Consider the following 12,548-nt stretch of genomic DNA (forward strand, 5'->3'; position numbering starts at 1 on the left):
ATGGCTCTTTGTGATTCTTTGGTTCTCTGGTCAGACCCCAACTCCTTATTCTGCTCTCCATCTACATGTAGCATTGGATTAACAAATTCTCCACCTGTATGTGGGGTTCCTGTTGGGGAGCTGAAGCTCACCATCTGCAGTTTAAAACTCACTGGAGAGGGAGCTGAACCAGTAAAACAATGAACTAATCAGTCTGACAAACACAAGATGAAATGAGCTGGGGCTTCTGCTTAGCACTAGCTGGATCTTGAAAGTAAAAGTTGAAAACATTTCAGACTTAATCTCTCAAACATATTTTAATTGGCTTTTCAAGTACGGAGTGTCAAAGTTTTTAAATTTTCAAAATAAAATGCTTGCTTTTAGCACCTTTAAAGACTTAAATGCTGAGCTTTAAATCATGGATTTTCTTTGTTGTGCAGGTGACCAGACTCGAGGGTCAGGTGACGCGCTACAAGTCTGCTGCCGAGAACGCTGAAAAAATTGAGGACGACCTGAAGGCCGAGAAACGGAAACTCCAGAGAGAGGTAGAGTATTGTTTTCTCACCCCAGAATTACAAGCTGGATAATCTAAGAGGCTCTAATTCAAAGATAATCTGTTCTCTTTCCTCCTGTTCAATCCAACAGCTGCGATCGGCACTGGACAAGATCGAGGAGCTCGAGTCCAACAACAACCACCTTTCTAAAAGACTGGAGAAGATGAAGTCCAGCCGCGGCATGGCGCAGACTCCATAGCACCAACTGCAAGCAGCAGCTTCATCGTGATTTTAACCAAAAACTGGCTTAAAAGGGGAATCATCCAGCTTTCTGGGTTTCTCTTTCAGCTGCCTAATAGCAACTTTAATAAAACACAAAAAAATCACAGTTATCCACAGAATAGAGAACACCAACAAGCCATGTGCCATTTCTTTGTTTTCTTTCCGATGAGTGTTTTTCGTAGCATCGTGCACACACCCAGAAAGTACATGAAGGAACTGAGGGGTGCGCCCGTTCGTGTACTTTCATTGTGACTGTGGTTGAACCAGAACCGGGCCCACAAAATGTTGCGCTTCCTCCCCCAACTCTCTGCTGCTCTTCACCGAGACGTTTCTTCTCCTAAGTCAAACGGAGGGAAGAGACATTCAGGACGGTGCACGGCGCCGTTAGCGACGGCTCAGACTGTTACCTTCAGCTTCGTGTTGTTTTTTTTTTTTCTTTTTGCATCCAAAGCCAAACTAGTTTTAAAATTGGGTTAAAGTCTGGGTGTTTGTCAACTATGCAAGATGGTTTTTGTAGCACCTCAAACATGATCTGATCATTCAGAACATTTTTGGAGTTTTTCACGTAGCCAGCAGTTTACTGAAAGTTTTTGCCCACAGCGTGTATCCGTCTCCTTCTGGGAAACAGTCGTATCTCGGAGCTTTTTCCTGCTTCACGTAGTCGGTCACTGGTTGGCTCTTGTGCACTCACGTAAAGGCTGAGACTTACTGACGAAATGTGACGACAGGGACTCACAAAGCGGTGTTAGCAGGAGATACAGAGCACACTGGGGAGATGCTGCTTCACTGTTTACAGAGCTTTAAACTGTTTGTAAGGAAGCAAAGAACTGTAACCTTCGTGCAATAAAAAATTCAAACTGAACTATTTGCTGTTTTTCTATTTAGATGTGCTTTTAATGCACTGGTAGCATGTTTGCGATCATCGTCATGCTGAAAAATGAAGCTGTTGTCGATCACGGGCTTGCCAGATGGTACTGAACGTCGCATCAAAATCTGACTGTACTTTTCCTTGTTAAGTCCATCAGTTTTGACATCTCCAACACCACTGACTGAAATTCAGCTTCACACCATAACAGAGTGTTTTATATTCCTTCAGAATGGCTTCTTACATCGACCTGTCCACTGAGAGCATTTCTGACCAGGCTTCAGTGGAAACTCTAGACTTTCAGCTGATGCATTTCTCATGTCCTGTGTCAGGTGTTTGCTGTTTCTTAAAAACATGCTTTTCAGATACTGTTCATCTGCTACATATAGGTCTTTAGGCCTGCCACTTCTTTTGTCAAGTTTCTTCAAATTTTTCTGTTAACCTGTTGTCTTTGGCATCTTTTCTGACAGGCTGCGAGTAAAAGAGTACCTAAAGATAAAATACAACTTGCCGTTGGCACATTACCAGTTAATTTCTTTAGCTAGGTGCCTAGCATTAATTGTCCTAAATAACAACTAAGTCAAAAAATACTGGCCAACACTAGTTCTACCCCTCAGCCTCATAGGAGATTAATACATCACCTTTTTCTAAAGTTATGATTTTCAGAAAAACCTTGAGGTTAAGGTCACTTAGATTCGAACTTGTCTGAGATTTTTAGTAGCTGCACCTATGGTGTCACTTTGAAGTTCGTACGTCATTTGGTTCTCACATTATCGCATTCGCAAACTTGGGTGTCTGCTCGTCTGCCCGGCAGGTTGACAACAATACCTCATCAGCCTTTTACAGCCAAAGGGTAATAATGGAAATGGTCAGGCAGTAGGACTGGACAGAAAATGAGTGAAAAAGCAGCCAATGTCCAAGCAAAACTCTTAGACAGACCTTTAGAGAGCTGGAGGACCATTGTTCACACCCACTTTAAAAATTTACAAGAAAGTCTGACTGCTTAGAAGCAAAATATAAGAGTCGGCTCAAGACTTATGCACAGTATTTTATCTCTCTTCATGTATCACCACAAACATGGTCAAGCTGTCAATTGCCATTCAGAAGTGGCCACACCCCTTTCCATTCAGTCTTTAAGCTTTATTAAAGGAATAAACAGGTGAGCTGCATCCATGTTTCCTCTGTGGACTGTCTCATTTTCCAGCTCCAATTTCAATTTTTTGCACACAACACACAGTCAAACTATCAACAGTCGACCTCCCCGCTGAGCAAAGCAGTGCTGCTTTACTGGATACTTCACATGTCTCAGAACTCATCCAGGTTTAGTAAATGGACTGCTGGGTAATGTAGAGTTCTGCTCCGTGTCTATTTTCCCGTCGCAGTACGTCCTCTTCTGAATGCGCTGAATCATGCGCCGCCCGTAGAAGTCCCGATACTCTGCTGGCAGTTCATCCAGAGTGTGAAGCGCCCTCTCCAGGGCCTGAAGTGCTCGCGTTGCAGCCACGGGGTCTTTGTTACCGTACGGATCCTTCTTGTCGTAGCTGTCTGCAGGTAGATGGCGCCAGAAGATATTAACGCCCACTCCAAACTGCAGAGCGAGCGTGTTGTGAAACCACAGAGCTGTGGAAAACAGGGACGCTGGGTTCAGTCGTGTTTCATGTTTGGCTGTAGGAGGAATGAAGCACTCCACCTACCGGGGATGAAAAGCAGATCTCCGGGCTCCAGCACGCACTCGTATCTCTTTGCTCTCACAAACTCAGGAAACCGCTTCAGATCAGGGGCGTCAATGTCCAAAACCTCTGACTTATCGCCTAATGGGAAACAATGAGAAACATGCTGCTAACCAAGCTCATGCCTGTTGGTGGATAACTTTAACCTGCGTCTTCAAAAACCAACATTTAGCAACCTGAATGCTAAACCAGTAGCATGTTCTTCTAATGTGTTCGAGAAGATCCTGCAGATATCTCCCAAAACAGGCAACTCATGGCAGAATCATCTGGAAAACCTCTTCATGTGATTTTGGTGCTAACTGTCCCTTTACTAAGAGTGGACACAGTAGAAGCGATACTTTTTCGGCATTAAACCTAACAGGAAGTCCTGTTTTGTTTTGTTTTGTTTTTTTTTTACAGCCACTAACCTGACAGGTAGAGGTGCAAAGCATCCTGGGGGCTGTAGAGGACCACTCTCTTTGTTCCGGTCACCTGAGCCAGCAGGTTGTCCATCACCTAAAGAAACCAAAGTGCAAAAAACCAAGAAGAAGGGACCGTGCATGTTTAGAAAAATACACCGACAGTCCTGCAACAGCTGCCTCTGAAACTCACATCGTAGTGCGTCCACAGCTGCAGACCACAGGAGCTGATGCGGAACACGCTGGAGAAGAACTGCTCAGGTTCAAAGAAGTCAGGTGTGTGAAAGTCCTCCGCCAAGCCCGGGAACTGTTTGCTGAGCTCAGCCGGTTCCTGCAGGAGAGAAAGAGAAAGAGAAAGCTCCTGTAGTTAGGATTTGCAATGTATACCCCAAAAAAGTCATCAGGCTCCATTCTTTGTGAGATTGAAAGTCTTCTTTGTACCTTTCGGACGTCCTCCCCAAGCGAACGAAGGTAGTAGCTCTCATCCTGAAACCAAACCCAGCAGTTTCTCATTAAAAGAATACATTTGTGTATTTTATTACGTGCGCTCTGATCCTCACCTCACACAGGAAGAAGTCAGAGTGTTTCTTCTCTGATGCTCTTCTCACAAATTCATTAAATGGCAGAGTCCTGTCAACGTGGAGCACATGACAGGTGTGGAGATATACTGCTGTCTGTGTGTTTACATCTATCACTGTGAGGACATTTTGGCTCTTTGTAGCTTTAAAGAGCTGTGTGACACTCAGAGCTGGTTTAATAAAATGCTCTATTCTTAAAAAGCAATACAAACTTGTGTGTGTGCACGTCAGCTTACTTGTAGGCAAAGTTCTTGTGAAGGAAATCCATCTGGGGCACTGTGGACACATGAATCTTTACCTCCTTGTCTCCTCCTTTTTCTCCAAGATAGTCAACTGTCCACTTCTCCAGACAGGGACCCAGAGACACGCCTCTGAGAACAGCCGGTTGACGCTGCAGGGATAACAAACCCGAGGAAACACTTCACTCCAGTCTTTATCACTGATTTCAAATTAACGTGCCTACGATCCAAAAGTTAAGCAATTTACTTGACCCCCACTGGACAATTGAAGATAACACAGTCCAATAGCAATAAAACTTTTTCTCTGTACCAACATGATGATCCTTTAAAGAGCTAATTGATAAAAACCGGCATATGTCAGCATGGTGTGCAGTGTGTCCTTAAAAAAAATGAAAAGAAAAAATGGACAAGTGGAGGACAAAAGAAAAAGCAGTTTCAGCGGCAGTTGCAGTATACAGTGTGTTAGGTGGATGAGTTGTACAGGGAGATGGTCACAGGCAGGAATGATTTCCTGTGTCGTTCAGTGGTGCTTTTGGACTAGACTGAAACTTCATCCAAAGAAGAGCTTTGGATGTCCTTCAAGAAACCTGGAGAACTATTTCTGAAGACTACTTAAAGAAAGCTGCCAAAGAGAGTTCAGGCTGTATTTCAGAATAAAGGTGGTCAGAAAAATGTTGAATTTAAAGTTTGTTAGAATTATACAAACTCTGTTTTTGCCTTATAAAATGTGTTTTATACACATTTGAGTACACATACACATGTGTGTATTTGAATAAATTGCTGTGTGTATTTGAATAAATTGCTGCCCCTATTTGCCATGTTCTGGGCAAAATACAAAGAAATCAGGGATGGCTGAGACACTGCACAACACTGCGTGCATAAAAACTTCCCTGATAGCAGTGAAGTATTAGTAACAAAGTCCAAGTTGATTGTTTTTACTGTGAAAGTTTTTCAGTTGTCTTGCATTGTGTCTGGAAAAGCTTCACACTTTTTCACAACCAAATTAAACCTCAGCCTAAACAATTTGTTAGCTTGAATGCTGAAGATCAGCTCTTTGATTTTAGAGGGGAGAGGAAGTGAAATATACTTTCTCAGCCCTCACATCCCTTCAGAATAAACGTCCTTTTACCTAGATTAGGATATAAATCATTCAAATTATCTCTAGCTGCGGCATTAAAGCAAAATACACGTAAATGAATCGATAATAATGATCCAATACATAATTCATGTGATTCTCCATAAGGAGCACTTTCAGTATTTAAGAAAATTTTGATGTTAAAACTTGGGTATTTTTACTTTTATAATGTATTTTCTGTGGCAATAAGAAGTGGCTGGATTCTTTTTATAGAGCAGGCTGTAGTGGGGAATTAAATATGTACGAGCGAGTGTGATGGTGCTCATGTGAACTGCTGCTGTCTCTTTTTCCTGCGGCCCTGCCCTCGTGCAGTGAAGCACATCCGTCTCACCTGTGGATAAATGTTCCTCAGAAACACCTCCCTGTCTACTGCTGCGAAGACCGGCACAGGTATTTTCTCCTGGAGCTCCATTTAACATGATTTGACGTAGAAAGTCTTCAGTCAGTGATTGTAAACACTCACACTGGGTGTTACGTTATCAAAGTTCCCCATAGAAACGAAAAATAACTGTAAAAGTTGGCTTTAAAAGAAAAGCGGGATAAACTTTAAATTATTCGTAATTGCTAGGCTTATTTTAATGATATTAAAAAACTGCGTCACTGTGTGTTTTATGAATATCTGTTTGCAGGTTTTTAATGTGTGACGTGTTTCTAACCGGAAGATACAAGAGGATGGACAAGAAAGCTTCGCCCAGAGCAGATATGGGGAAAGACCATCCACTTCCTGTTAATTCCATTGTACATAAACTAGCTGTGGGTCAGCAGGAGGAGCAGCAGAGGACGCACTCAGGCTGGTCCTTAATATAAATGATCATAAAACAAAAAAAGCCCATGTTTGTTTGTTTGTTTATTTTCACAAATAGAGCATCAATAGTGTGTCTCACCCAAGATAAAAATGACGCTTATGTCCGTTAGCTTTTCTTACGGGAAGCCGATTTGCTCATAAAACGCTAGCATTTTGCTAATGCGTGCTGATTGGTCGGTTATTCCTCAGTAGTTCCAGTTTCCAAGCGATAACTAAATATTAGAAAGGTCGGTAAGCCTAAGGAAAACGTTTACTCCGTTAAACTGACAATGTTGGCTACAACCGTTAGGTGCCTATCTAGCGAGCGCCCCCTATGAAGCCCCGAAGTTCAAAGAATGGCAGTTCTTCACTTTATCAGACGCTCTCTGGTTTCAGCAAACCTACGGAAAAAGATGGCGCTGCCCATGTTAAGAGGTTGTTTCAGGTTGCAGTCAACATTTAGCTTCAATCGCCTGTTTTTAAAAGAGCGACTCGTCCTGAACCGACTCGGTAACAGACGACTACCTCCCTGTTCTCCCGCCGCTGTCGCGGCAGCGGTCCGTCGCTATAGCTCGGACCAGGGAGATCAAAAGCACCAGAAGGTGGTGGTGGTCGGCATCCCGAACCCCTTCATCTGGTTCCGCACCCGGATTTACTACTTCCTCATCAGGACGTACTTCGACAAAGAGTTCAGTATAGAGGAGTTCACGGAGGGGGCGAAGCAGGTGAGTGGAAGGCTGAGCTGCAGAGCCCAGATTTCCTCCGTGCTGTGTGTTAATGTGTTATTAATGATGGTGTGCTGTTTTCTGCAGGCCTTCTCTCATGTTTCCAGGCTGCTGTCACAGTGCCAGTTTGAAGCCTTGGAGGGCCTCGTAGCTAAAGACGTGAGTGCGCTAAATACACCTGCATCAGGCACAGATTCACTTGGTAACAGAGGAGAGGACCACAGGAAATGAGAGCATCGGTGGGCTGTTACAGAGCTTAAAGAAAATGTTGCTAAAGTAGCCTAAAAGTGCAAGAGCTTTAACGTTATAATTTGTTTAAAGTACCTGCAGTAAATTATGCAGAGTCGTTTAATGCACTAAAACAGGAGAAAGAACTGAAGATCGTCATTAGGAGTAACCAGGATTAGAAATGAGTACATCAGAGGGTCAGCTCAGGCTGGGCTGAGATGGTTTGGACGTGTGCAGAGGAGGGACAGTGGATATACTGGGCAAAGGATGTTGAATAAAGAATTGTCATGGATGTAGTGAAGGAGGACAAGATGAGGGTTGGTGTGACAGAGGAGGATGCAGGATATGGGGTGAGGTGGATGCAGATGCATCTATTAGCTGTGGCAACACCGTTTCTGTTTACTGCACAGTGAACTTACCACATCAGACCGCCACAGCCGGTCTGAACCAGCTCTGAAGCTGGAGATGTCCACATTAATAAACCCTGTTAGGGGACTATTAATGTGTGGGAATGTGGAAGTGTCGTTGTTTAGCTCTGTGGGATAAAAAATTTGCCATATGACTTATTTTTATTTTGTTCTAACTGATAAACATCGGATGAAGCAGGGCTGGAAGGTAAAATGATCTCACAAAGGTTGGGCTGCGGCAGGCCCAGAGGACGGCAATTCAGGAAATTACCACAATCGCCAAGAGATCGTGGCTGTCACTGAAGTGTGAAGGGCTGCCAGTCACCCTGCAATCACCCAGGTCTGATTACACTGCAGGGTATCTTGTGATAAGAGGCCGGGGTAAACACGAAAGATGACGTGAGGTACTGTTGGAAACATACCCGAGTTGTCAGCAACATCACCCTATCAAGTCCTATTAAACAAACAGAGACACTATGGAAAAGTTCACTCCTGTTTCCTCTCTGGACAAATCTGCTTAGTTGTTGTTTCACTGGTTGGTGAAGTTCTGTTAAAGAGTATCGTGCTGAGGGATTTTTGTTTTCTCTGACTGAGAAAACAAGGATAGTACACCTTCTCTGGGTGGTAAACAGTCGGTCACATGACCATAGGAGCATACCCTCCTCGAACATGACGACCTTCACGCTTTATTCATAACTGAGACCGTGAACTCATCTGGAAATTACTGCTGTCACAGAGCGAGGTAACTAATCGCTAAGCGCTTCTAAAATACTGTAAGGTGATTTAGATAGATTTAAATCACCTTAAGAGACTCCAGAGTAAGACTAACTCCTCAGGTTCAGGGCTTTGCTACTAAATATGCAATAATCAAAACATCTGGCCTTGTTTTAAAAGATAAACTCAGGATTTTAAAGGCTTTTTATTTTGCTTGTTCTAAATTTCTCAACCATACAGCTGATTGGGAAGCTGGAGGAAAAGTGCAACCTGCTGCCTTCCGACTATAAGAAAGCACTGTCTGCAGAGCCCGATGAGATCATGTACACAACCCCCGGGGATGTGGGAATCTTCTACGATGACAACGGTAAGCATGAAGTGTCAGGATTACTGGCAGGGTAAGACTGTCTGAAAGGCCTTAAACCTGCTTGTGAGTTTCCTCTGAAGTCTGAGGACTCAGACTGTGCTACAGACATCCAACCACCCACAACGCACCCCAAAGAAAGAAGCACTGAGAGGCCTTTTAAGGTTTTGATAAGTTGACTCCCCCTCGTGCTTCACTGTGGTTTGATCCAGTCCCAGATCACAGAGAGAGACAGACGCTGGAAAAGATGAGAAGCTCGGGTGTGGGGCGGGGGCTTCACGGTCACTTTGCTTCCTATTTTGGCGTCTTCTATTCAAGACATGTGGATGTCTTTTCTGACTTGCAGCAAGTCTGCAGACGTTAGTATAAATGTTTACGAGGCTGCGATGATGTCACAGTTGGCGTGTGCAGCTGCGAATGCTGCGATCATAAACAAGGTTTAAAACTGGGGTGACGTGTTCCTTCCTTAAGATGAACATGCACCATGTTTGTTTTCACTTGGTACAACAAAGCCTCAGATACTGTATTAGTCCACAGCTGAAAATAGTCCCCAGCAAACACTCTTGTTGTGGTTGTGGTGGACTGCTGAGTGCAGCAGTAGGAAGCTTTAAATACAGAAATAGATGTGTATACTTGTTATAGACTATATCACCAGTACGTACGTTATAGTGAGCACTCACTCACCCATCCAAATCAGTCACTTCCATGTCCACGGGTGTATAAAATCAAGCACCTAGAATGGATTCGATGTTTTTGTCAATTTTATGCTCCCAACTTTGTGGGAAGGCATAGGCATGGCTCCTCCTGTTCCAACATGACTGCGCACAAGTGCAAACAGCGAGGTCCATAAAGACGTGGATGAGCGAGTTTGGTGTGGAAGAACTTGACTGGCCTGCACAGAGTCCTGACTTTGAGACTGTGAGCCAGGCCTTCCTGTCCAACAGCAGTATCTGAACTCACATATGTGCTTCTTGGAGAATGTCCAAGCCGTGGGCCAACATATTAAACCCTATTGATTAAGAATGGGATGTAACGCAAGTTCATATGTGTGTGAAGGCAGACAGTGAATATTTTTGGCAACATAGTATATATGTGCAATGAGATTTACCTGTATAAATAAAGGTGGAAGTGAACTGTTTACGTTTCCAGGTAGGAAGTTTGTCAGCATCCTGATGCGTTTCTGGTATCTAACGAGCGCACGCCTTCCCGAAGACTCCATGGAGGGAACTCGTATCTTCCAGATGGCCATTGGAGAAGGAGAACCAGAAACTAAGAGACTGCTTACTGCAATTTATGAGTGAGTATCTTTTTTTTAAATATTTCTGTACATTTTTCAGTTACTTGGAGTCATTCTGATCTTTTCTTTTACCTCTCTGACAGATTCCAGAGGGAGTTTACTAAAGGAGTTCCTCCAGACTGGACCATCACCAGGATAGAGCACTCCAAGCTTTTGGACTGAGGTGGTGTTGAAAGAAAAATAGTCACAGCTCAAGATTATCCACACAGGGGGGAGTGAGACACAGCTCCTCAATGAAAAGGACTAAGTTGGATTTTATCCACAATTTACTTAAGCAAAGACACAGGAGCCAATCACAGCCGCTGTACTAAATACCACCTTGGACTCCTGGTTTGTTTCCTCGCTCTTTCATGACGTAGAAATTAGAGTTTCAAGCCTGATTTGGCTTGTAACCCCTGCTCTCAAAAGTCGAACACTTTCAGGAAGAAAGTGTTATCTTCCAGTTAACAGTCATGTGATCCCAGATGGGTGGGGTCTTCAGACAGATTAACAGCGACCAGCTGATTTGAAATGAATACATTGTGATGGTGCTGACGCGATAAATGTCTCCCAGCTCAATTTGACCTGAGTCTGACGAAGTGACTGAAACCACTGAGATTTTTTAAATCTTTTTTCAGTCGTTGATCTGCTGCTGTGTATTCTCATCTTTAAAAGCTGAACGCATTATGAGATTAAACACTTCATGTGAAATCATTCCTTGAGAGAAAACACTCACTGTTTTTCAGAGAAGACCGACCGACGTCTGCTTCTGTAACTGTGGAGCTGCGATCAGGATGTATGTGGCATTTTTTTGTTTTTGTTTTTTGTCTCTGATTTATTTCCTGACCCTTTGCCTTCAGGAGTTTTTGGAGTATGAACCTGCTGTACATGTGTCTCTGATGGTTAAGGCAGCTTCACAAAGCTGCAGCAGACTCGGTTTTATTAAAGATTTGAGGAATGAAGTGTATGCTGCTCCTGTGCAGTTTATGACACGTTTGTTGTTATATATGATGACAGCGTGTTTGTGGATGTTCTAGGTTTTTAAAAAATAAATAAAACTATTGGAGAGGGGTGTTTTGTTTTGTTTTTTTGTTTGTTTGTTTTTTAAGGAAAGACTACATTTCCAAAATTACAAAACTGAAACCTTTTAAATAAGAAAAATCTAAAGTTTTTCTTAAAAATTTGTGATTTCAATCTCAGAATTAGTAAAACATTTTATTTTTCTAGATTGTTTTCATATATTTGTTATTATGTATGTAGATTTTAATTTAATTATTAACATATTTTAAATTTTTCTGCTTCAAAAGTATAGCCTAGCTGATACAGTCCACACAGGCCAAGGACACTGTCACTAAAGCAAGCAGGCAAGAATGATTTGTATTGCGCTCACTTTACAGAAAACAAACTAAAAACCCTGTATGAGCCACAGTGAATTTATAAACATTGTCTATACTTAGATTATTGTCGGTATCTATCAGAGCTTGTGTTTAAATTCTCTTGTTGTTGTTTGCTTTCAGACAGAGGAGCTCTGAGAAATACTTTGTAGCACACACTGAATACTTTATATCTTTGGCTGCCTGATACACTCACGTGATGGTTTTAAACTTGATTATATATACCAATAAAAACCCACTGGCCCGTACGGGGATCGAACCCGCGACCTTGGCGTTATTAGCACCACGCTCTAACCAACTGAGCTAACCGGCCAGGTGTTAATAGGTGCCCGGTCCCCGCACGCCGAGATTCTTACGTTGTCAGCAGGACTCCAACTTTTTCCTCTTGTCCGTGTCAACGGTGTCACTCATTAATCTACAGGGCCGGTTAGCTCAGTTGGTTAGAGCGTGGTGCTAATAACGCCAAGGTCGCGGGTTCGATCCCCGTACGGGCCAGTTTAAATTTATTGGGCAGCTTTGGTATGTGGATAAAAAAAGAGAAGAAACAGACAATATTGCCATTCTGTCGCAAGATACACTGATCTACACCAAATTTAGACCCAATAGTGGTGTCAAATATTAGAATCATCACAACAAAGACTTAAATCCGAACAACTAAAGTCTGCTTTATAAGAATAGTCTCGGCAAAAACTAAGTAATGCTGTTGAAATTACATATCTTAGATTATACTTATTCTTCTATTATACTCTTATATTAAGACTTAATTAGATGCGCAGTTAAAGCCATGCATGTGTGCATGCATATGGACATGGGAAGAGGCCTGAATTACACAATCACACAGAAACAGCCCAGTCAGGACATTATTGCTGGGAGGCAACAGTGCTAACCACTGCGCCACCACCTTGAGAAAAATATCACAGACACACATATGCTTGTATTTTTTCTTTAAAAAGAAA

At 42.8% G+C, this 12,548-nt stretch overlaps 3 protein-coding genes and 2 non-coding genes across 5 annotated transcripts in view; 3 read left to right on the forward strand and 2 right to left on the reverse strand.

Moving 5' to 3' along the window:
- lrrfip1a (leucine rich repeat (in FLII) interacting protein 1a) overlaps positions 1–1,617 on the forward strand; it is a 48,965-nt gene extending 47,348 nt beyond the window's left edge. The window contains exons 28-29 of the mRNA XM_040027472.1: positions 420–524; positions 625–1,617. Of these exons, the coding sequence (XP_039883406.1) occupies positions 420–524; positions 625–732 (213 nt within the window). The 3' untranslated portion in view covers positions 733–1,617. The remainder of the gene's footprint in view (positions 1–419; positions 525–624) is intronic.
- Positions 1,155–6,317, reverse strand: tyw5 (tRNA-yW synthesizing protein 5). The gene is made up of 8 exons (XM_040027474.1): positions 6,032–6,317; positions 4,563–4,717; positions 4,309–4,378; positions 4,190–4,234; positions 3,942–4,079; positions 3,758–3,845; positions 3,315–3,431; positions 1,155–3,240 (listed from the first exon to the last, which is right to left on the reverse strand). The coding sequence occupies exons 1-8, from the start codon at positions 6,110–6,112 to the stop codon at positions 2,933–2,935; spliced, it is 1,002 nt and encodes a 333-aa protein (XP_039883408.1). The 5' UTR covers positions 6,113–6,317; the 3' UTR covers positions 1,155–2,932.
- On the forward strand, positions 5,824–11,271 carry maip1 (matrix AAA peptidase interacting protein 1). The gene is made up of 6 exons (XM_040027475.1): positions 5,824–6,090; positions 6,330–7,209; positions 7,297–7,368; positions 8,799–8,925; positions 10,072–10,219; positions 10,303–11,271. The coding sequence occupies exons 2-6, from the start codon at positions 6,841–6,843 to the stop codon at positions 10,379–10,381; spliced, it is 795 nt and encodes a 264-aa protein (XP_039883409.1). The 5' UTR covers positions 5,824–6,090; positions 6,330–6,840; the 3' UTR covers positions 10,382–11,271.
- A 560-nt stretch (positions 11,272–11,831) lies between these two features.
- Positions 11,832–11,905, reverse strand: trnai-aau. The gene has a single exon. It is a non-coding gene; the product is annotated as a tRNA-Ile (tRNA).
- Positions 11,906–12,013: 108 nt separating this feature from the next.
- On the forward strand, positions 12,014–12,087 carry trnai-aau. The gene has a single exon. It is a non-coding gene; the product is annotated as a tRNA-Ile (tRNA).
- Positions 12,088–12,548: the final 461 nt, after the last annotated feature.

Source organism: Simochromis diagramma, unplaced genomic scaffold, assembly GCF_900408965.1.
Source record: "Simochromis diagramma unplaced genomic scaffold, fSimDia1.1 OVJJ01000343.1, whole genome shotgun sequence".
Taxonomy (NCBI): domain Eukaryota; kingdom Metazoa; phylum Chordata; class Actinopteri; order Cichliformes; family Cichlidae; genus Simochromis; species Simochromis diagramma.

Bases quoted from the DNA above. Each gene is read 5' to 3' on its own strand.
- maip1 (XM_040027475.1), top strand. From the start codon at position 6,841: ATGGCAGTTCTTCACTTTATCAGACGCTCTCTGGTTTCAGCAAACCTA. The intron at 8,926-10,071 runs GTAAGCATGAAG...TTACGTTTCCAG, and splicing joins AATCTTCTACGATGACAACG to GTAGGAAGTTTGTCAGCATC. The intron at 10,220-10,302 runs GTGAGTATCTTT...CCTCTCTGACAG, and splicing joins CTGCTTACTGCAATTTATGA to ATTCCAGAGGGAGTTTACTA.
- tyw5 (XM_040027474.1), bottom strand. From the start codon at position 6,112: ATGGAGCTCCAGGAGAAAATACCTGTGCCGGTCTTCGCAGCAGTAGAC. The intron at 4,080-4,189 runs GTACAAAGAAGA...TCTCTCCTGCAG, and splicing joins TTGGGGAGGACGTCCGAAAG to GAACCGGCTGAGCTCAGCAA. The intron at 3,241-3,314 runs GTAGGTGGAGTG...TGTTTTCCACAG, and splicing joins AGATCTGCTTTTCATCCCCG to CTCTGTGGTTTCACAACACG.